This window comes from Citrus sinensis, chromosome 7 (genome assembly GCF_022201045.2).
Source record: "Citrus sinensis cultivar Valencia sweet orange chromosome 7, DVS_A1.0, whole genome shotgun sequence".
Lineage (NCBI taxonomy): Eukaryota > Viridiplantae > Streptophyta > Magnoliopsida > Sapindales > Rutaceae > Citrus > Citrus sinensis.
In genome coordinates, this window is record NC_068562.1 from 14272223 (window position 1) to 14296970 (window position 24748).

General features: G+C 33.7%; 3 protein-coding genes across 5 annotated transcripts in view; 1 reads left to right on the forward strand and 2 right to left on the reverse strand.

Moving 5' to 3' along the window:
• LOC127898820 (uncharacterized) overlaps positions 1–24748 on the forward strand; it is a 94940-nt gene that overhangs the window by 13460 nt on the left and 56732 nt on the right. The gene's annotated exons all lie outside the window — the stretch shown is intronic.
• On the reverse strand, positions 340–24334 carry LOC102621900 (protein RAE1). 2 transcript variants are annotated; one of them, XM_052444284.1, is made up of 11 exons: positions 23968–24334; positions 4917–5003; positions 4731–4808; positions 4447–4640; positions 3642–3783; positions 2625–2705; positions 2201–2329; positions 1670–1747; positions 1489–1560; positions 1073–1153; positions 340–976 (listed from the first exon to the last, which is right to left on the reverse strand). In XM_052444284.1, exons 1-11 carry the CDS (start codon positions 24025–24027, stop codon positions 926–928), a joined length of 1053 nt encoding a protein of 350 aa, XP_052300244.1. In that variant the 5' UTR covers positions 24028–24334; the 3' UTR covers positions 340–925. The 2 variants fall into 2 exon arrangements, with proteins under 2 accessions (XP_052300244.1, XP_052300243.1); XM_052444283.1 differs by lacking the exon at positions 23968–24334 and adding an exon at positions 5755–6217.
• LOC102627587 (receptor-like serine/threonine-protein kinase SD1-6) lies at positions 16682–20207 on the reverse strand. 2 transcript variants are annotated; one of them, XM_052444285.1, is made up of 6 exons: positions 19110–20207; positions 18811–19012; positions 18527–18737; positions 17576–17813; positions 17344–17491; positions 16682–17153 (listed from the first exon to the last, which is right to left on the reverse strand). In XM_052444285.1, the coding sequence occupies exons 3-6, from the start codon at positions 18663–18665 to the stop codon at positions 16842–16844; spliced, it is 837 nt and encodes a 278-aa protein (XP_052300245.1). In that variant the 5' UTR covers positions 18666–18737; positions 18811–19012; positions 19110–20207; the 3' UTR covers positions 16682–16841. The 2 variants fall into 2 exon arrangements, with proteins under 2 accessions (XP_052300245.1, XP_052300246.1); XM_052444286.1 differs by lacking the exons at positions 18811–19012; positions 19110–20207 and having other exon boundaries at positions 17576–17769; positions 18527–18671.

The following is a 24748-nucleotide window of genomic DNA, read 5'->3' on the forward strand; positions in this document are numbered from 1 at the left end:
TGTTGCTTTCTAGCTTTGTCCTTTTTATTAAAGGGTAAATTTTTCTACGAAAATGGCAAGATTTGTTGAAAGTTGATTCAAGTACAACTGTAAACCATATGTATAAGTTCTGATAGCAAGGAAAATGGAGAAAACGAAGCTTATTTGAAAAGCACTTTCCAAGAAGTTTTTGATCAAGTACACATGAAAAGTCGCCCTCGAAAGGAGCTTTGTCAAAAAATATAACCATAATCATCTTCCTTCGACAGCATTTACATGCAAAATTCCAATCAGCTTTATAGTCCCCATAAACAGAAATATGAAGAAAAATATATTAATCACAACCTAAAGACAGGAAAATAAGATGCATAAGATTTCACATTAGCTATAATCTTGCAAAGGAAGATCAACACAACAGATTCACACGAGAGAAACTGGTGAATCGTTAATTGTTCCAGCAAATACAATCACTGCAATTCATTGTAACTACTTCGTTACTTGAATCATATTACCAACAAAAGGTGAACTCAACCAAAAAGAGATTTTCAAACGGCCTTGTAATTGTCAACAAAATACAGCATTAAAAGGAATATCACGGACACCTACATGATAGATCTAATTTTCACAAATCTTGTCAAGCATTGCGACAGATCACGCCTATGGGCACAATCAGCATTGAAACAACTAAGTCAAAAGATTAAATTTAATGCTCATCTGGAAAAATTTCATCTCTGGCCAGGGATATTAAAAACATTGACCCTCTCAATACCCTCATTCCTAAATCCTAATCTAGACTTCTCTATTGACAACAAGAACCCACATCTCATTCATTTACGAATGCTGGGAAGAAACAGAAAATGCTATCGTGACATGAAGGGGGTAGGGGGTGGTAGGAAATTCTCATCATAAAGCTTCCATATGTAATGCTCTCAGCCCAAAAGCAGCTTTACTTTCTCCCGCTTGTCCCAGCCCGTGGTTTGCCTTTAACCTCAGTCTCCTGCATTGTCAAAATAGTTGCATAATTATCTTCTTATTCCAATGATTCCACAGATATGTTGTTGATGGTAGTGTATGAACAAAAAAGTAAACGAACCTGTGGCAAGTGCAGATAGATGTAAGTCTTTGCTGTTGCAGGGTTGTGATTTTCTGCACCCTTACTCCAGTCATAACACACCTACAGGAAATGTCAAGATAAGATTTAGAATGACACTTTTCTAGTTTAAGTTTAAATGTCCAAGAAATCAATGCACCATGCTATGCCAAGATCAGAACATAGCAGGAAGAACCAGATATTTTAGTTGTTTAATTTTGTGGAAATGCAAATTCAGGTAACATTGAATTACTATGAGCCATGGAAGTTAAGCATCATGCAAATAGACGGAATGAAAGAGGCGTGGATTTCTAAAATCCTGCCATTATCTTGAACTTAAGCATATATCCCAACATGGGTTGGAAGTAGAATGATAAGAGAATCCAAGTCAACTTTAGGAAGATGGATGATATATTTACCGAGTACGCAAATATTGAGCCATCATTATTGAATGTACTGCAAGGTATAGGTTGCCCGCACCTTGACATGGCCTGAAAATCCAGTAAAAATCACATTGTTTTATGTATTTCATCTAGGAAGAACAATAACAATAACAGCAATAATAATTGTTAATAAAGTAATAAATGAAAGTCAAAACACCTTGAGCCGCTGTTTACTATCCTTGTCCCAAAAATTAAATGCACCATCAGATCCAGCGGTTGCAAAAGTGTGATGTATCTGGACAAAAGAACAATTACATGAGATCTGAGAAATAGATATAGGCGCTTCACCTTATAAAATGAAGAATACTTAGGTGCATCTCCTACTCTACAAATCTTAAATGATAACATATGATGTTAATAACAGCAAAAGTATATGCACTGAGCGTTGCAATCCTCACAAAAGAAAGTACATGTCCACTGTTGGATAAAAATTCCTATGATACCAACATCTTAAGGGAACCAAGATCTAATGCTTGAAAGATCTCTAATCTTCAGAGAAATTTCAAATATTGGGAAAAATTGTGTAAGACATGGGTTCATTACAAATGAGATTCACCTGCATCACTAAAGTTACCACAAAATGAGCTATTATATCACTCCAATGTATACTTTTATTTCTAAGTTTCACATCTTGAATTTTTTATGTAACTGAAAACTTGAAATCAGAAAGCACTAAAAGGAAGCTTACAGGGTGGAAGTTCAATGAGTTGACTGAGTATATCTCACTACCATCTCTGTGGCATTTGAAAGTGAAGTTCTTACTTTGCTGTGAATCATCAAGATGATGAACACCAACCCTTCCCTCAATTGAACCAACCTATGGGAATCACAACACCATATTCAACAACCAAAAATAAAAGAAGCACAATAGTCTACACGTAAAGCAAAGATTAGAAGCAAAGACAGTGATCTCAGTTAAAAGAAGGTGGAGTCAATGTTGATGAAATTTAAAGTGGAATAAGTAATTGAGGCTAAACTTAGCCCCTCATAGCTGGCAGAGGAAGCAAATTTAGAAACATGGGAATATGCAGCCCAATTGACAATGTCTCATAGTTTGAGAATAAAGACCATGAAGAACGAGAAAAGTGAGATCAAAATAAATGAATGCATACCAAGAAACCTTGCTGGTCAGGAAAGGCAGCAACACATCTCGTCTGGTACTTCAACGGGGAATTGATTCTCTTGAACTCAGTCTGGTAGCATTAAACAATGATTAGACATATTCCGAAGAAAATACGTATATTAGATATAAATAAGTGAAACAAAAAATAAAAAGAATAACACATGAAGGTAAAATATGGAAATCAATAAATAGCCAGCAAAAAAGTTAAAACAGTCGCATGAATTCATCACCTATTGACCCTTTTTATATTGCAATAAGCATGTGCCATATATGGTAAACTGTAATACAGGTAATGCAGAAACCATTATCTAAACTCTCATGATAGCGTATGAAGATCTATTATAACATCCAACCTTTAGTTTCAATTTCTAAAGTAGCCGGATTTCAAAATTTCTAGGAGCTATTATATCTTATTGATATCATCATCACATAAGAACAGATATAGCATGACTAAAATTATCAAGTAAAACTGAAAGATATAAGGCAATTCAACCCATTCCAGACTGCTATATATTTCAATAAAAAGGGATATTGATGACATGGAAATATATGCTATATATATAATTGCAAATATAAAAACATCAAGCTCCTCTCAGTAGATCAGTTTATTAGAGTATCCATTCCTCCTTGTACACAAACAAAATGAAATCGAGAAATAACTCTTTTCCAGACAATACCAATCAGAAGAAAAATATCTGGCAATAGAAGAAATCATACAATAATTTTATACAGGATGCTCCATGACATTGAGAACCCTTTTAAATACAAGGAAAGGTGGTTCAATACAGAAGGATAGCTTTCAATTCCAAAAACAATCAACAAGTAATTATTGTTTCAATTCCACATTAAAAAAGAGAGCTACAAGTTAAATTTTAAATCAAAGTCAACCAACTACTAATGTCGCAGCAGCTGCTGCCACACAAAACACATGCTTCAGCTGCCTGCACTAAATTTGCCCATTTAACTTACACATAAATCAATGCTCTCATGGAATAAAAAACAATACCTGAGGATTCTGCAAGTTGAAGACAACTAGATTTCTATCTGCAGTGCCAACAACCATAAGTGGATATCTCACTGTAAGTGCATAGCAGCGATCAGGCAGCTGTTGAGTGTGCACAGGATTTGGCTGCCTTGTATCCCAGTACCTAGTTACATATTGCAACATCAAGAGGGTAAGGAACTCCAAATACAAGAACATCAAGAGAGTATAAGTGACTGATCAACTACACAAAAAAATCGTACAAAGTGCTTACAGATAACACATGGCACCACATGGAGACACAGTAAACTGTTGACCACATCGGATACCAAATAAAACGAAAGGATATACTGTAAACCCAAAAGGAGAAAGAAAAGAGCATGACACACACAACTTAGAGAAGAAAGAAACAGAAAAGCCTACAATATTAAAGCACTCATCATGGGCGTTTCTCTTTAAACAACACCTAAATTATATAAGTATGGACAAAGAGTGCTGACAATTTGAGAATCCATAGCCCCTGCCAGCTCATATCCACTTTGAGCATCAGTAATTGTCAGTACAAGTTACTGTGGCAGAGCAAAACACGCACAACAGTTCCATTTGTTCATCTGAACACAGCATGGTCACTCTTCTGTTTGAGGTCGTGTGAACTGACCACTTAACTATCCACATGCACATATTGTCCCACTTGGCAAGGTCATTACACTCAACTGCACAACAAAGGCTTCTAACAGATGAACTTCTAATTATAAAACCAATTTATTGCCCCAACCAAAATGCCACATAGACTGCAATTTTAAATAAAAAGAAGCAAAAAAAATCTTACTTCAATGTCTTGTCCCAGCTTCCTGTAGCAAGTAGATTCATCTCTGGAATCCAAGCAACCTCCTTAATTGGCGCATCATGCATAGCCACAGTCACTGGCTGACCACCAGAGAGTAAAGGCCACATCTTGACCTGCTTGTCACATCCTCCAGAGAAGACAGTAGTTCCATCATCCTTCCATGTTGAGCATAGGACCTTCAAATTTCAAAGACAAGAAAAAGGTTAAATTATCCACAAATTCAACAGTATGGTATTCTAACTACCACAAATCTTGCTTTAGATTACCGGATGGTCATGCGAAATTGATGCCTTGGGCACACTGGCCACACCAGTTCCACCGCGTGAAATTTCCCAACACCTTACCTGTGAAAGCATTCAAACAAGACGAATGAGAATATCAAGGATGTTAACCAACAAACAGAAAGGCATAACTAAAGGTATTAAAAAAGAACAGAACCCGATTGGACAAACCTGATTATCCCATGAGGTTGCAACCAAGATATTGGCCTTGGGACTGAAACAAAGGCTTGAAACAGAATCACTGGGAGGTTGAGACACCTGCCGTTGAAAAATTTCACATAAATACTTCTTTTCTAACAGCATCTTTATATTAAAAGATAAACCAAGCTTACTCAAGAATTCACCAATAAAACAGAAGTCACGAAGCTTCAATGACAGAACTACACTTCACATACAACTACATGACGAATATCAACATCTAGTGTATAAATTTGGAATCTATGACCAGAAACAATTTATCTCATTCGAAAATTTGGTGCATCAAACTTTTACATGACCAATTGTAGAAAACTTATCTTCATTAACCTAATATAAACTTAACATTCCGACCGAGTCTTCTGTATGAAAATCACACTATAAACTTCCAAGCACTACTAGCAAGGCTGATGATTCACTTACTAACTACTGTTCTTTTACACTGAAACTCCAACATATTCACAAGCTTAGCGATTGGTTCGCTTTCAACAATCCGTTCAGCTAGAAAGCAAGCAAACAAATGATCATAGCTTAGCATACATATTTAGCATTAAAACAAAAAATAATTCTTTATCCGAAAATGTACAATTAATTTTTACATTAACACAAACAATTAAGCTTAAACCTGACAAAAATATATAATAAATAATTTCTATATCTTTCTACTTAATCCTTACAACATCATCATAAGCACTAATTCAACAGTCGCCAAGTTCATCATACACAAGAAACCGACAAGAAAATTTAAAGGTAAATAATTTTTAAAGATTATCGGAAAGAAAAAAGAATAAAGAAAATAATAAATAAAGTATACCTCGATGGACTTGTTAGGGTTTTGATTGGTGGCAACGGCAGCAGCACCGAAAGTAGCCATTATTGCTTGAAGCAGTTCAGTTAACTTGCTATTAACTTGCTAATTTTTTTATCGTTTCGTGATATTTAGTTAGTGAGTGACAGAGCGAAAGATTATTTGTTGATTCGGTGATGATTTTGAAAGAAGAGGGAAACCAAATGTAAAAGAGAAAAGCTATTTATAGAGAGGACAGAGGAGAGATGTAGTGGGTGTAGGTTAAGACTCTGCGCATACCCCGCGTTGCGTTGTATCAACGCCTTATAACTGAACTGCGCAATAACTACGACCAGGGCTTGAGTCGAGTCGCCGCTAGGAATGGCAGAAAAGTGAGCGCCCCCTCCAGCTGGCCTTTGGCCGGACTACTATGCTTCGGGTCGGGTTAGGATCTAATGTGTTCGAACTTCAGCCAGATCGGGCTCGGGGTAGGGAGTCCGATCCTTCAGCCCGACAATTAAATATTTAAAAAAAAAATCTAGTCCTTAGGTTCCATTTTTAAATTGAGCACACTCAAAGTAAAGTTTTTTATTAGTTGAGTTTTTATTTAAAAATTTTAATTGTTTGGTTGTCAATGAAAGGTTTAATTAAAAGTTAAAAATTATTTTAATATGTAAGTTGTTTAAAGTTATGTTATGAAAATATTAAAATAAGAATGTCAAATAAGTAAATAATATTTTAAACATTTTAATATTTTAAAAAAACTTTTCAACTTTTACTTTCAAAAACCCAAAATTTGAGCTTTTAATAATAGGGATAAAATATCTTATTTAATAATCAAAAGTTCTATTAAAAAAATAATTAGACAATAATAAAAATTTTGATAGAAACTTATGAGATTAAATAAGACTTATAACTACTAGATAAGTCATACTAAACAAATACTTATTAGTTGCATTGTGATAATTGATAATGTATTTGTTTATATTCAATTGCATTTTAATTTCATGTAATTTTATTATATTAATTCTATTACTAATTGTCAATTACTGTTATTAACTATTAATTACTCCCCCCCCCCTTTCATCTTCTAATCTTTCTTTCCGTGTGAAGGTTGCTTTTTCCTTCTTTATAAAGGTTAGTCCTTCCTTCCATGTGAAGGCGAACTTTTCTTTCCTTGCAAAGATTGGTTTCCAATCCATTCATATTATTTAAAATTTCTACAATAAGTAAAAACATATTATTAAAATAAATATAATGATTTATATATTGAAATTTATTAAAATATTTTAATATTGCTAGTCTACTGTATAGATTACATTATTTATATAATATTTGCATTTATTAAAAATTTTAAAGTCTATTTTTTGGGATAATAGAGGTAAAAAGTATAATAATCAAAAGGTATCTTGGTGTTTTTTTTATGAAAACTTAGGGGTATTAGTGACTATTTTCCAAATATTAAAAGTGTAGATGTGCTTTTCCCCTTACTAATATGTATTATACAATTAGGAGTCTACTGATCGACCATCTATATCAACTCTATTATAAAAAGCCTAGATTTCTACCTCACGAATATTGGAAGGCTATTTGTTCTACCTACAAAATCAATAGAGAAAATTCATATCTTTACATAATTTTTAATTAGGAGAGAAAAGTTTAAGTCTACTTGGGAGAGTTGTAGCTGACCATTCTGCTAACTGCTGAGATGTAAGTTGGCAAGAAAATATTGTTAAAGTTAGATAAATTATATTCAATACAAAAATTGCACAACATTAATAACTCAAAATAATTGACAGTAAAAACGTTATTGGGGCACTTACATAAAAGTTTTTATTTGTTTATTTGAGAGTTTTTCTTTTTCATTTATTAAAAAAGTAGAGTGGTGGAAAAATTTTAAATCAATTTTTTTAGAAATTTTTAATTCTAATTTTTTCAATATTTGAACCCCATGTTACAATTGAATAAAAACTGTTTGAAAACTATTCAACTAAGGTGTGGTTTGGGAATTTAGAGATTGAGAGTAGAAATAGATTGTTTACTTATATTGGAAGAAGAGTCAAAATCCCATTTATATATTTACTCTGATTTGGATTGTGAGTAAATTATTTTAAAATACACTTTTACCTTTATGTAAAAGATTGTAGTTTATAATTATAAGTGAATAAAAAATATATTTATAAAATAAACTATTTAATTTATTATTAATTTTAATTATATAAATTACTAATAATTATTAATATTCGTAATTATGGAAATCATAATTTTTTTATTACTTTATTTAATTATGTAAATTAAAAATTAATATAAGAGCAAAACAAATGAAGCATTATTATTAATAATATAGTACAAAATTAATATTTTCTTACGATAAACTATTCATTATTATTAATTATCAATATTAAATAAATATAATAATTTTATTTTTCAAATAAAGATAGTATATTGTAATATTGTTAATTCTCTATGAATATAATAATATTACTTTTAAGTAATTTTAGCTTCGATTACATAAATTATTATTTTTAATTAAATATAATATATTATTTTAAAAATATAATGTTATTATTTTAAATAATGTAACATTATTTTCTTTTTAATAAATATAAATTTTGTTATATTTGATAAAGAAAGGATAAAAAAAGAAGAGGTGGGATTGTCCTCTATAAAAGTGAGAATCTCACTCCTTACTCTAAAAATAAGTGAGATTCACGAAATGAGACTTTTACTCCCCTCCTTAAATAAACAATAAGCCAAAAAAAAAAAAAAAACTGAAGTATAAAGAATCCATACTCTCTACTTTCATTCCAACAATTAAACACAACATAACCTAATATTTTAAAAAAACTACTCGATCAGGCCATGAGGGCCCAAAACCTTTTTGGGCTCATAACTCACGCCTTTCTTAAAAAGTTATCTTCTAAATTTTTCTTTCTACTCTTAAACTTTCAAGTGAACAAATGGAATATGATCATGAATCGCTATGTATCTAGCCTGGAGTTGGAATCGCAAACAGTCTTGCACATATTAATTTAGTATGGACTCATACATGGAGTCAATTTTGAGATAAAGATTGTCTCAGCAACAGTTATAGATAGGCCCTTATTTCAAATTATTGTCAACTTTGTTAACTTCATCAAACAGAGAAGAAAAGAAATCTCAAATATCGATGACATAAGAGAAACGCAAAAGCTAGCTTACATGATTATTCAAAAGGAGAGATATAAATCACTTCACACACGGAATCGCCGATATATAAATTTGGAGATAAGATCATTATACCGTTTGTTTACCTGCACGGAAAACATTAGAGGTGAAACAACTGCTCCGAAGCCGACCGCAAATCCAATTGACATGGCTATGAAGAACCAATCAATTTCATCGCTTGAAGCTGGTGGCGGTGAAGGTGGTAACTCAGAAGGACGTGTTTGGCTTTCATTCGTCAAAGGAGGTCCGTACAATCCTTTATTTCCTTCATAAGAAGTCGGTGAAAATGATTGGAGTTGAGTACTTGTCGGAATCTTTCCCACTAAGTTATTGTATGAGAGATTTAGCACCGATAGGAAATTTAGGCTTGCAAGCTGTGCGGGAATTTTCCCACTGAGGTTCTTCGTTGAGAGGTCCAAGGACTCAATAAGTTTCAAGTTCCCAAACGATGATGGGATTGAGCCTGTGAGAGCATTATGTGACAGGTTCAGAGCATAAAGTGATACGAATTGTCCCATTTCTTCTGGTATTTGCTCTTCAAAATTGTTGCTTGACAAGTCAATGGAGGTGAATATATTTGTGATCTTCTGAAGCATGATCTCCAAACCTTTGATTGTAAGTGATACTGTAACCTCATAGAATCGGCTGCTTCTGGTGGCATATCGAAGGTGTTTGAACTCAAATCCGGATTCGGTTTTAGCATCCATCATCTCCTCCAAGGTAAGTAACCATTTTTGTGATAGCCTTCCACTGAAGTTATTGGAAGCTAAGTCGACAATTTGAAGCTTGGTCCAGGAGACATTATTTCTCGGACAACTAATATTTCCTGAGAATTTGTTGGATCGCAAAACCAGAACTTGTAAACCAGAGGCATTCTTTAACCAGCATGGGAATTTATCACTGATCTGGTTATTCCCTATGTTTAAAACTTACAACATGTTGCAATTGACCAGAGATTTTGGAACCATTCCTTCTAGTTGATTTCCATTGATATCTAGAATTTGCAATCCACAATTTCCTGGAATTGTATCAGAAAGTGTGCCATTGAGGTGGTTTCTCGCTAAATTTAAAACGCCAAGGGTCCTGCTACTCTTGGTGATTAAACACGTAGGAATTGTGCCACTCAAGTCGTTGTTTGATAAGTCAAGAACTTGAAAATAGTTGGCCTTGCACACAGATTCTGCGATGATTCCAGTGAGACTATTGTTTGCAGCAGACAAGAAGGCGGTTTCAGACATGAAATTACCAATGTCAGCTGGGATTGAAGTAAAATTATTGTTGGAGTAATCCACGTAGGAAGTATTTGGTGACATGTAAGGGATACTTCCTCGGAGCTGGTTGGAGTGCAGGTCAAGCAATCCGATTCTAGAAATAGAGTAAGGTTCTTGCAAGCTCTCTAGAAGATTGTGTGAAAGATTTAGGGCGTAAAATTGGCCAGCACCAACTTCCCAAATCCAATTTGGTACTGTTGATGCGAGATTCTGGTTGTCCTCGTTCTACGACTAGGGTCTCTGCTCGATCAACTTCACCACGACCAGGATCTCTCCTTGTAAAGCTTCTTCTCCAGAGGTTCCTGCGCACACAGACAGGTCAGAGTACGCCGGTTGTTTTCCCGGCGCAAACCCTCCGACGCTCAAGTCAGATATGAAGGTTCGGGGAACGCTTGCCACAAATCTTATGGCTGTTAGGTTGTTTTCTCTCTTTTCTTAGTTCAAATAGCAAAAAGTCTAACCCTTTTACCTTTGTTGGCTACCTTTTTATAGGCTTCCTCTGAGTCCCGACCTTCTGCAGTTTACGCCCATTATTCTCCCCACCTTCGGATGTAGATTCCCCATTCCCGTAGTCGTGGGTGGTTGCGTGGCCTTCGTGCCTAGATTCTCGGGCTGGAGAGCGTGCCTCGCCAACTGTCGTTGACCGGGTCTCCTCGAATAAACCCTTAGCAAGAATACAGCAGGAATGGATTTATGCTTCTTACAGGAGATTGGACTCGCGGCTGACGTGCTCGTGGATGAGCAGGGTATTTCTGCTCCTGCTCCCCAGGATACCAGGCTCTTGCGGGACACACCGGTTCGCAGAACTCCGCCATCAGATATCTGCTCATCATGCCTGGTCTCGTCGACGTATTTCTCCCAAACAAGTACTTCCCCAGATATTTGGTTATTTGAAAGGTCCAAGTTCGTCAGTTTAGGAATGACCCTCGGTTTACTTGAAGCCAATCTCAATCTGCTAAACTTGTTGGAAGAAAGATCGAGGGTCTCAAGGTTTCTCAATTCAAAGAATATTGAAATGGGGACAGGCCCTTCTAACCTGTTGCCATTTAGATCAAGATCAGACAGTACAGAAGAGGACACATTTGAAAGTTCAGGAAGTTGGTTCTCAAATTGGTTGTTGGAGAGCAGAAGTGTCTCCAGAGTTGGATGTAGAAACAGAGATCTGGGGATACTTCCATTAAGTAAATTGTACGACAATACGACATATCTAAGATTTGAAAGCTGTTCCCAGCCGGTTGATGAGATCCCCCTAGTTAAATCATTAGACGAAAGGTTTAGGTAGCTGAGATTTCTTGACATGTAAAGCCGAAGAGTTGGGATGGGACCTGAGAAATGGTTAGATGAGAAGTCCAAGTGAAATAATTGGGTGAGATTAGCCATTGAAGTGGGAATTGGCCCAGTGAAATTGCAACTGCTAACATCTACACTTGCCAAATTTTCAAGGTTCCCAATGGAATCTGGTAGTGTGCCCGAGAAGCTCGTGTTCTTCAGGTTCAGGTTCTGAAGAGAAGAATTCTTAGGAAAGTGAGGTAGAGAACCCTGAAGCAATGGGTTATATGACAAGTCAAGAGTCTCAAGTGTAGGTACCTGCAATACCTTTTCTGGAAACTTCCCGTGCAAATCACACTGGCTGAGATCCAAGGTGGTCAAATTTAACAAATTGGCCACAAACTCTGGCACTTGACATGACACAGCATGATTGTCACGCAAACGAATAACTGAGAGTGACCGTAAATTTACCAGGTGATGATTTATAGGACCTGAAAGAAGACTCCTAGACAAGTCTAAAACTTGTAGATTAGGCAGAAAAGACAGAGCTTTGCACCATTCAGTCCCGAGGCCTGACAAATCTACATTATCAAGGTACAGTTCTCTGAGCTCTGTTAAGTTCTGAAAAAAGTTGAAATTTGGGATCTCAAGTCTCCAGGAAAATCCGCTTATGGGCTCACGACCTGACAAATCAAGAGTAACCAACCTTGACAGGCTTGAAATTTCAGTAGGAATCTCTCCTGTGAAGCCACAATGAGAAAGATTCAGGTAAGTCAAATTTGTGAGGTTGGCCAACCTAGATGGCATAGGGAATCCGTAGAAGAGAGTGAAACCCAAATTTAGACTCTGTAGATATTGGAGACTGAAAAGGCCAGATGCGTTCTCAAGACTGCCGATGAGTATTGGTTCCGCGCTCAAGTCGAGACCAATAACATGACCAGCCTCATCGCAATCTACTCCGTTCCAATCACAACAATCGGTGCTTTCACTCCACTGACTCATTTTTGCAGGTGGAGTAGAATCAACGTCAAATATGAAGCTGTTCTTCATCTGGATTGACAGCGATTTTTGATCGCTCTGACACTGGCCAGACACCAAAACCATATGCATCCCAAAATAATTGGCTACAAAGGGTATCAAGAAAAGCCATGATAAGAGTAAAATTGATCTCATGGTTGGGTTTAATAGTACTTGAAATGAAACTTAGAGAAGGGATGGAACTTGCAAGTTGCAATGTATATGTAATATAGACTGATATAATATAGCAGAGGTGGCCCAAGTTAACTAATTACTAATTAGAAAGCAGCCGAGGAGGACTTCAGGTCAGCATGATAGACTTGTAAGCACTATGCGCTGATTATTCACGCAGATTTGAAAGAAAAGAAGAGTCGTACCATGTTGGCGGACATGAACAGGTTAAGATTGAAAAATTGAAGAGTAGGAGTCTTATATTTCCCTGGTAGAAAGTGAGTGAAAATTATTAGATCACATGAGTTACTACGACAACCTGACTTAACGGTATCTATTAACTTACTGAATCTTCTGCTGCAGAAAATTCCTTGAAATGAAATCCGCGAAGAGGAGTGGATACACATTATTTTGGTTGATCTATTTTTCAGATTAGATGGTGGTTATGAACCATGTCTTTGTACTTTATTTTTGTTGGTTTATTAACTTTATTGTGATCCTAAATTCTATTTGGACAGAAAATAATATCCTAAATTCGTGTATACGAATTATGGGCAATATTTTATTACAAGTTGTGGGATTGTTAATGGTGAGTTATACCAATTAATAGATTCGTAATAATTGGTATCAAAGCAGGAACGGCGTTGAGTATGAGAACTCACTGTGCTGAGTCTTGGATTAATATTGGTGCAGCTTCATTAGTCTTTGTTGCTTTGAATGGCACTATAATTGACTTAAAAACTTTCTAAAATTTATAAGAAAATGGACCATAAAATAAAACTTATGAAAGTTTATTCTGTGTGGATGAGCTAGTCCCAATACTAGCTAGCACTCTCTTGAAAAGTCTGGGGTTCTCTTAAAACTCTCTTATCAACATTTCAAAAATTGTAGAATTTCCAAACACAAAATCCTTCTAATATCTATTTTGTTAATTCCATTATATCTTTTTAATAAAAGATTTCCCTGTTCAACTGGTGTTTAAAGCTAGCTATATAGGCGTTTATAGCCACTATCCTCTCTCTATGTATTGTTGATCTTTCATATGTAATGTAAGTATCACAATAGGACATGGACTGAAAATTCAAAGATCAATCAGATTATGAGTATCCGCTACTTTATCCACTGCTTTCAGCTTCGGCGAAGCTCTCTGTGGATTGGACCCATATGTACAAAATGATAATCGTCTCCAATTTTTTACAAAGTGGTCAGTTTGATTTGATAGATAAAATTAATCCTATTGATTATAACTTTGTTTAATCTCTACCTCATAATTAATGGGTTCGTCATATAAAATGTATGGCTTGATTGTGTCATTGCAATTTTGTATCCGATCGCACGTGTTTTTTTCATATTAAGCTTGATATCGCTCTTCAAGGCACATCGTCAGCCTTAGTATTTCATATTTTTGCAAGAGGTAATTTACTTATAATTCAATAGAAAACATAAACTATTAATTTAAACGTCAAATATGGAGCAATTTTTTATCGCCTTGACATTGGCCAGACACCCAAACCCTATGCATCCCAAATAATTGGCTAAAAAGGGTACCAAGAAAAGCCATGATAAGAGTAAAATTGATCTCATGACTGGGTTTACTAGTAGTTGAAATGAAACTCAGAGAAGGAATGGGTTTACTAGTAGTTCAATTAATTAGAAAGCAGCCGAAGAGGACTTCAGGTCTGCAGGGAAGACCTGTAAGCACCGTGCGCTGATTACTCACATGGATTTGAAAGAGGAGAAGAATAGTAACATGTTGTTGGACAAAGACATGAATCCTAAATTATTGGATTTTGAAATCAGGATAATTTTTTAAGGGAATGAGTCAGGAGCAAACACTAAACAATCAAAACCGGTGTAATGCTACTTGAACAAAGTGCAAAGTGGTGATAAAATCACCATTCAAATCATGTCATTTTTTTCTTTTTACTAACAACCAGAACATAATCGTTTTGATAGTGATTTTTGCGATCATCCTTTTATCCAAAATCTCCTTCTCTCCTTATTATTTATTTTATTTTTAATATATATTCACGTAGAAACAAATATCTTCTGGTACGAATTTTGATGGACAAAATAATTTTGCACGAAAATAGCGAATGATTGAAAATAAAATTTATGTTCGTTTCAGCTCTATCAGTCGGTTAAGTTTTTGGATTGATGCCATACAAAAGTTCAAACTAATTAATGTGGGCAAGACTTAAAAGGGTAAGCGGAGAAAAAAAAAAGTGACAAAAGAAGGAATATGTTAAGTAAGAGAGAGAAAAATGATCAATAATTTCTTATTATATGGAGGTTCACTACATTAATTTGTTAGTTTTTAAAACTTAAAAAAGGCAAGTCAACTTGATTGCTTAACTTTAATTTAATGGTCGGAATATTGTGTCTAAATTTTTATTTAAAAGTGTCTCTCTGTAATTATAATTATATAATTCATAGCAAGATAAGGGTATTAATTGAAATTTAGTTCATTTCTTTGGACTCTGCATATGTTCTTATACTCTCACTCCCTCGGTTTACAAATTGTTGATTTTGGCCTCCCCAAGTTCGTAGTTTGTTGATTGTGATCCCATTGAACGAAAATAATTTCAGACTGGTAATACAAATTGTTCCATGCATGACTTTTTATATATGTGATGGTTGAACCAATAAAAAACAAGGTCATTACTCCATATAATATCAAATAATTAGTCTCTGGAGTTTAACCCAATGATTTTTAGGTAGTCTTATTTAGATGATCACCTAATTAAGTTTAAATCTTAGAGAAAATAGAAAATAAAAATTTGATTTAAGCTTTAGATCATCCCTCCACTTTTTAATAATTTTTTTTTTTTAAAAAAAACTAATAATTGACTGAATGCAATTCGTCCTCGCGTCGAAACCAACTTTGATTTGCTTGCGGGACCTGTAGACTTCGAAAAAGTCTTGCAAGGATAGAGCTAGCATTTGACAGTGATTTTATTGGTCTAAAGAAGAGCCAACTCATGATTGTACTCGGTTCGCGCATTATTACATTTAGCCAGTGTTTACTTTTTAGAGTGTGGATTCCTCTCACTCTAGTGTTTACTTAATTTAAAAAAGAAGAGAGTGGGAGTGGGAATCCGTAAATCCCACCTAATTTTAGAGTGGGGAGTGGGATTCCCACTCCCATGGGGGGAGGTGGGAGTGAGAATTCACTCCCCCCTCTTCACATTTTATCCTTATAAAAATAAATAAATAAATAATATTTAATAAAATAAATAAATAATATTTAATAAAATAAATAATATCATATTTAATAAAATAAATAATATCATATTTATTAAAAATAATAATTATATCATATTTATTTTATTAAATTTAATAAAATAAAAATAAATAAATATTATATTTAAATTAATAATATTAAACATTAATTTTAATAAATATTAATTATTTAATTAATTAATAATAATAAATATTTTATTCTAAAAAAATATTAATTTTGTACTATATTATCAATAATAATATTTCATTTGTGTTGCTATTATTAATAATTTTTATTCACATAATTTAAATTAAAATTAATAAAAAATTATGATTTACATAATTAAGAATATTAGTAATTATTATTAATTTATAAATATAATAAAATATTTATTTTATTTTCCAAATATATTTTTTATTAATTTTTTAATTACAAATTATAATTCTGTACATAAGGATAAAATTGTAATTTAAAATAATTTACTCTCAATCCAAGACAAAGTAAACAAATAATTAGAATTCTGATTGACAATCCATACTTTTATTTAGTCTAAGTAAACACCCTACTCCTACTCCCACTCCACACTCCTAATTCAAGAATTTTCACTCCTCAAGATTCTCAATCCAATTCAAAAAGTAAACGCAGCATTAGTTATAATGACTGATTGAAAAACACGTGCACGGTTATAAAATGAACGGGAAAAGAAGGATGACAGCTAGCACTCAAGATTTTGGTGTACTTCATTATTCTTGAAATGGTCAGTACATATTGACTTTTAACATTTCACACCAGCGAGTCAAAAATAGGAAACTGAGTTCAAATATTAGATCAGAGGAGTAATTATAGCAAACCCAACCCGAAATCGTATGAATTAACTTGCATCATCTTTTGCAACTTTTGGAAAAATCCTTGAAACCATTTCCCAAAAAAGGACTCGATACACATTAAAATAAAAGTTAGCGCGCTTCTAAAAGTGAAATCGTTACTTGGTTGATTGAACAATCTTCTGTCTTGCCGGTGGACGATGTTGAAGTGACTGTATTTCTTACATGCGAAAAAGCAGGTTGTTTCGGAGGAAGTAACGTTGCAGCTTCATTTGTAAGCATGGATACAACATCATTCATGGTGGGTCTATCATCAGCACTTTCTTGTACACAAAGGAGAGCTGTGTTCACGTATCTTAAAAGCATATGCTTGGAGGAATATTCATCTTCTAATATTGGATCAATCAACTCCAATGTCCTGTTGCTTGTCCACAGATCCCATGCCTAAACAACCATACGATGTTAGTAGATAGTCCTACACTCGATATAGAGAATAGTTTAAAAATAGTCAGGTGCAAAAATCCAAACGTTTTCGCATTGTGCGTGTCCACACCTGAGCATGACTTTTGAATTCATATATATTTTCACCTAAGTAAATATAAAAAGAATATGTGCAACAGCTTTTGTTACTTACATAACCTAGCAGATTGAGAGAGTCGGTTCGATAAAATCCAGTGGTTTTCTTGCCACTTACAATCTCGAGCAACAATACTCCAAAGCTAAACACATCGGATTTAATTGAAAATACTCCTTCAAGTGCATATTCGGGGGACATATAACCACTGTAATTCAACAATCAATTAATAATAATCAGTCATTTATGCATAACTTAATCACTTTAATTATGATTTGTGTCATTTACTTACTAAGTCCCAACGATCCTACTAGTGTTTGCTTGTAACTCATTTCCTCCACAAATTCTTGCCATTCCAAAATCTGATATTTTGGGATTCATATCTTTATCCAACAAGATGTTACTGGCTTTTAAATCTCGATGAATAATTCGTACCCTAGAATATTGATGAAGATAAAGAAGCCCTTGAGCTATCCCTTCAATAATCTGAACACGTGTTACCCAATTTAATAGCATTCGCTTGGTTGGATCTAATTTACAACAAAAAGACTAAATGTCATTATACATGAAAATAAAAAAATGTTGACCGCATAATCTGACGTAAATTGATCTAGTGACTTCATTTTTTTTTTTAATCTGATAATTGGATGATGTTAATCATTAAACTTAAAAATAGCTAAATGAAATAGTAAATGCTAAATATTCTTTTAGGTTAGGTAAACAAAGGATTGAGTTGGACTAGTTATTAAGATTGAAGTGGATTGGATTAGACTGAATTATTTTATAGTAATGTTTTGTGTTTGGTTTAGTATTGGACCGGATCATATTAAATTCAATTTAAGGAAGTTCAAAAAAACTATTTAAAAATTATGATTAAAAAAACTATTTAAAAAGTACGATTATTTCTTAAAGCTATATTGTTAATTATTGAATATTATATTAGATATTCAATTTCAATAGAAATTAATAATTGAATAATTTTGAAATTTAATATTATGTATAAGTTTTAATAAATTATTGAATGAAATTTTGATATTTAATCTTAAATTAAATGCTAAATGCTATTTTAAATAAATTAATGAATAAAATTTGGAAATGTAATGTGGGCTAAATTCTAGTTTAAATAAATTTTGAAATAATTTTTTGATATATAACTTTGTATTAAATAGTAGTTCAAACAAATGTATGAATAAAATTTGAAGTAAGGAATATGTAAGAATAAGAGACAGATGCAATAACTAACCGAAAAGAAAGAAGTCCAAGCTTTTGTTAGGCATGTACTCATAGATCAGAATCTTCTCGTCCTTTTCTATGCAGCAGCCCAAAAGCCTAACAAGATTCTTGTGCTGAACCTTGGCTATCACCGAAGCTTCATTTTTCATCTCTCGCAAGCCTTGTCCAGATCTTCCCGAAAGCCTTTTCACAGCTATCTCATCTCCTTTTTTTAACACTCCCTGAAGATGGTAAATTTATAGTTCTGTTGAAAATGAAATTATTGTTCCAAAGAAAACGGGGTATCTTTAGCACCTTATAAACAGGTCCAAAGCCACCCTCTCCGAGCTTATTTGCGTCGGAGAATTTATTTGTTGCAGTAGAAACACTGGAAAAACTGAATAAGGGCAGTTGGTCAACTTCCTTCTTTTTGCCTGCTTATTGTTTGCAGGAAGCTCGATGATAACATTATCGGCTTTCAGGTTCAGATCCAAATCAAACTTCATCAAATCCTCCCCTGAATGGTAATGGAATTAAAGCTTTAATTACAATATGTATATGTACGTACGTATATTCAACTCTCAAAATCGTGCAATTAAATGGGAAACTTTTACCTCTGCTTCTAGGCTTTCTCCTCACACAAAAGAAAATCACGCCTAGAATGGCCACTGCTGCCAGAACAATCGACATGGATAAGAAGGGGATACTGGGATTTGAAGCTACTCCTGAAGTGAATGCTAATATCAAGAAGACAGCAGACACCGAGGCAACAAAAATAATGAAGATTGCAAAGCGATCCATCGAGATCGATCAAATGATTATTCCAAATGTTGCGATGTGTATAATTCATGTATTTAGGAAAAAGACAGGGACGACTTCAGGTCAGCTGGGAAGAGTCGTAAACATGTGCGATTATTCACATGGTCTTTGAAAGCACAGGGAAGATTCGTAACGTGCTGTTGTTGGACTAAGAGACATATTAATTTTTCAAGGGAATGAGTTAGAAGCAAATACTGTACAAATTAGAACCCGTTGACTTTCAACAAGCGGGTAAAAAAAAAAAAAAATAGTGATAAAATCACCGTTAAGATGACTTTTTTTTTTCCCTTCTGTTTTTTGGGTTGTAACTAACGACCAAAATATTGTCGTTTAGATAGTGATTTTGTCGATTGCCTTTTATCAAAATCTCCTTTCTCCCCTTCTTATTATTTTATTTTTAATTTAGTTGAAAATTAAACATAAAAACATAAATATTCTCATACCAATTTTGATATACAAAATGATGTCGCATGAAAATAATGAATGAGTAAAAATCAAATTTATGATCATTTTTTCACTATCAATCGGATAAGCTTTTGCACTGATGCTATACAAAAGTTCAAACTAATTAATATAGGCAAGACTTAGAATGAATGAATGATCAGCTAGAAAAAAAATCGGATGCATGCTTTGGTTAAATGCTGCTAGAGTGATCGACAAGAATAACGACATAAAAAAAAAAAAAAAAAAAACTCCAATTGAGACTGCAGACACTTGGTGTCATTTTTCGATTGGTGTTTTCTATATTTATTTTAAAGAAGTAAAATAGGTTTTTGATGTGATATTCCCAAATTGAAAAGGCATTTGGTAATTTATTTTCTAAACAATATATAAAAATAAAAACAGTAAAATATGTTTTTTTTTATTTGTTTGACAATATAAAAACAGCGAAAATATACGTGGTAGAATTTTGTTTTACAAAACAACTTTTTCAGTAATTCATTATTTAATGCATGTGGTAATTAATTTCTTAATGTCTATAATCATTATTATTTTATCAAGAAAAAGTAAATGGGCAAGTGTAAAAATATATCATTTAGTTAAAAATAAAAATTTCTACAACCAATATTTTATAATAATGTTCAAAGTCACATCTGAAAAAAGGAAATAACAGAAATTAAAAGTCACGTACACATAGAACTATGTTTCTCAAAACAAACAATTAACATTTAAGATTAACTCCAGTTCTTATTAAACAGGATTAAGAAAAAAAAAAGAGAAAAAAAAAACGGATTTTATACTTGAAAGATACATATGCGAAAATTTAACAATGGGAAAAAATAGTAAAAAAAAAAAATTCAAATAGAGGGATCTTGTACATAGGTGATCCAGGAAATTAATTCATTGGGGACAATGTTATAATAAAAGAATTAGTGAAAATAATTTTTTAAAGTTTAATACTCAATGATATTAGTAAAAAGATTCTTACACTTGTTCCCAATGCTTTTTTCATATTTTAAAAATATTCAATAATAGTCTCATTATCATTATTTTATGAATTTCGATGGAGTACCAAAAAAGAGCTGAGAAGTGAGAGCAGAGGACTCTGTTTTTTAAATTGAGAGCGGCGAGCAAGATTTGAGAGAGAAGAAAATCGTTTCGAACTTTCGCTAATATTTTGAGTTGTAAAATGTCAGTTCGTCCCCACGACAAAAGACAATTTATAAAATTGATTCATTATTAAATTCTTTTTATAAATTGTCCCCACTGAAAAATAATTATCCCAAAAATTAACAACCCTCTACATCTGCTTCTTGACTTTCTCCTCACACAATAGCAAATCATCAAATCTTCCCCTGAATGATGGAGAAATTAAAAGAAATTAAAGCTTTAGTTAAGATATGTAAATGAGAAGTGGATGCTAATATCAAGAAGACAGCAGCAAGGAAACAAGAATAATGAAGATTGCAAAGCGATCCATTGAGATCGATGATCGAATGATTAATTTTCCTAAATCAATGAGTGTTTTATTATCAGAAGTAACATCTTTACAGATTATTAATAATTGTTAAATATAAAATTCGCAGTAAGATAGTTGTTAAACAAAAAAAAATATATCCAATCACTGTCGAGACTTTTCCAAGTCTAACAACACAATGCAAACTTATGTACTAGAGTTTTTGTCTTTTCTTTTTTCTGAGAAATCTTTTTCATTTTATTTTTATTTTTTAGACATATATACAATTTGAAATCACTAACATTTATAGGACTCTAGATAAGTAATAAGCTCAAATATCTGCTCTCACTAATATTGAAGAGAATGAGCCTCATACGACTGGGCTACAAGCACAAGCTGCCATAGATACTAGATTTTTTTTTTTTTTTGAAAATAGTAAAATTATATCATCTCTAGTACACCTTATATACATATTTCCCGTTTTCAACTAGTCATATTTGTTTTTGAGTAACACTATTTACACATAAAAATGCACAAAACCACTAAAAGATAAACTAATTCACGTTATTAATTGAACAATAATGATAGAATCACAAATAGTTTTTTATAAATTAGTCAGCCAACTACTAATGTCGCAGCAGCTGCTGCCACACAAAACACATGCTTCAGCTGCCTGCACTAAATTTGCCCATTTAACTTACACATAAATCAATGCTCTCATGGAATAAAAAACAATACCTGAGGATTCTGCAAGTTGAAGACAATTAGATTTCTATCTGCAGTGCCAACAACCATAAGTTGATATCTCACCGTATGTGCATAGCAGCGATCAGGCAGCTGTTGAGTGTGAACAGGATTTGGCTGCCTTGTATCCCAGTACCTAATTACATATTGCAACATCAAGAGGGTAAGGAACTCAAAATACAAGAACATCAAGAGAGTATAAGTGACTGATCAACTACACAAAAAAATCGTACAAAGTGCTTACAGATAACACATGGCACCACATGGAGACACAGTAAACTGTTGACCACATCGGATACCAAATAAAACGAAAGGATATACTGTAACCCCAAAAGGAGAAAGAAAAGAGCACAACACCCACGACTTAGAGAAGAAAGAAAGAGAAAAGCCTACAATATTAAAGCACTCATCATGGACGTTTCTCTTTAAACAACACCTAAATTATATAAGTATGGACAAAGAATGCTGACAATTTGAGAATCCATAGCCCCTGCCAGCTCTATCCACTTTGAGCATCAGTAATTGTCAGTACAAGTTACGGTGGCAAAGCAAAATACGCACAACAGTTCCATTCGTTCATCTGAACATCACTTTTCTGTTTGAGGTCATGTGAACTGACCACTTAACTATCCGCATGCACATATTGTCCCACTTGGCAAGGTCATTATACTCAACGGCACAACGAAGGCTTCTAACAGATGAACTTATAATTATAAAACCAATTTACTGCCCCAACCAAAATGCGACATAGACTGCAATTTTAAATAAAAAGAAGCGAAAAAATCTTGCTTCAATGTCTTGTCCCAGCTTCCTGTAGCAAGTAGATTCATCTCTGGAATCCAAGCAACCTCCTTAATTGGCGCATCATGCATAGCGACAGTCACTGGCTGACCACCAGAGAGTAAAGGCCACATCTTGACCTGCTTGTCACATCCTCCAGAGAAGACAGTAGTTCCATCATCCTTTCATGTTGAGCATTGGACCTTCAAATTTCAAAGATAAGAAAAAGGTTAAATTACCAGCAATCACAAATTCAACAGTATGTTATTCTAACTACCATAAATCTTGCTTTAGATTACCGGATGGTCATGCGAAATTGATGCATGGGCGGTGGCCACAGCAGTTCCACTGTGTGAAATTTCCCAACACCTTACCTGTGAAAGCATTCAAACAAGACGAATGAGAATATCAAGGATGTTAACCAACAAACAGAAAGGCATAACTAAAGGTATAAAAAAAGCACAGAACCCGATTGGACAAACCTGATTATCCCATGAGGTTGCAACCAAGATATTGGCCTTGGGACTGAAACAAAGGCTTGAAACAGAACCATTGGGAGGTTGAGAGACACCTGCCATTGAAAAATTTCACATAAATACTTTTGTAACAGCATCTTTATATTAAAAGATCAACCAAGCTTACTCAAGTATCCAACGAAGCTTCAATGAGAGAACTACACTTCACATACACCTACATGATATCAACATCTAGCGTATAAATTTGGAGCCTATGACCAGAAACAATTTATCTCATTTGAAAATTTGGTGCAACAAACTTTTACATGACCAATTGTAGAAAACTTATCTTTATTAACCTAATGTAAACGTAACAGTGTGATTCACTTACTAACTACTGTTCTTTTACACTGAAACTCCAACACATTCACAAGCTTAGCCATTGGTTCGCTTTCAACAATCCGTTCAGCAAGAAAGCAAGCAAACAAATGATCATAGCTTCGCATACATATTTAGCATTAAAAAAAAAATCTTTATCCGAAAATGTAGAATTAATTTTTACATTAACACAAGCAATTAAGCTTAACCCTGACAAAAATAAATAATAAATAATTTATATATCTTTCTACTTAATCCTTACAACATCATCATAAGCATTAATTCAACAGTCGCCATGTTCATCATACACAAGAAACCGACAAGAAATTTAACGGTAAATAATTTTTAAAGATTATCGGAAAGAAAAAATAATAAAGAAAATAAATAAATAAGGTATACCTCGATGGACTTGTTAGGGTTTTGATTGGTGGCAACGGCAGCAGCACCGAAAGTAGCCATTATTGCTTGAAGCAGTTCAGTTAATTTGCTATTAACTTGCTAATTTTTTATCGTTTCGTGATATTTAGTTAGTGAGTGACAGAGCGAAAGATTATTTGTTGATTCGGTGATGATTTTGAAAGAAGAGGGAAACGAAAAGCAAAAGAGAAAAGCTAGTTATAGAGAGGACAGAGGAGAAATGTAGTGGGTGTAGGTTAAGGCTCTGCGCATACCCCGCGTAGCGTTGTATCAACGCCTGTTAACTGGACTGCGCAAAAACTACGACCAGCCAGCCAAGGCTTGAGTTGAGTTGCCGCTAGGGATGGCAGGAAAGTGAGCGCCCGGCCCAGCCAGGCTTTGGCTCCACTTTTAGGCTTCGGGTCGGATTAGGAGTTAAGGTGTTCGAAATTGAGCCGGATCGGGCTCGGTCTAGGGGTTTATCAAGAAAGTCTGAGTCCGATCCTTCAGCCCGACAATTAAATATTTAAAAAAATATTCTAGTTGTATTGAGGTTGTACCTTTTTAAAATGAGTTTGTTTAATTAGGTTTTTATTAGTAGAACTTTTATAAATAGAGATTTTGATCGTAGAGACCAAATATCTTATTTAATATTGAAAAGTTCTACTAAAAAATAATCAAATAATAACAAAAAATTTGATTAGGAGCTTATGGGATTAAATAAATATTTATAACCATTAGATAATGCATACCAAACAGACTACTAATTACATTGTGATAATTG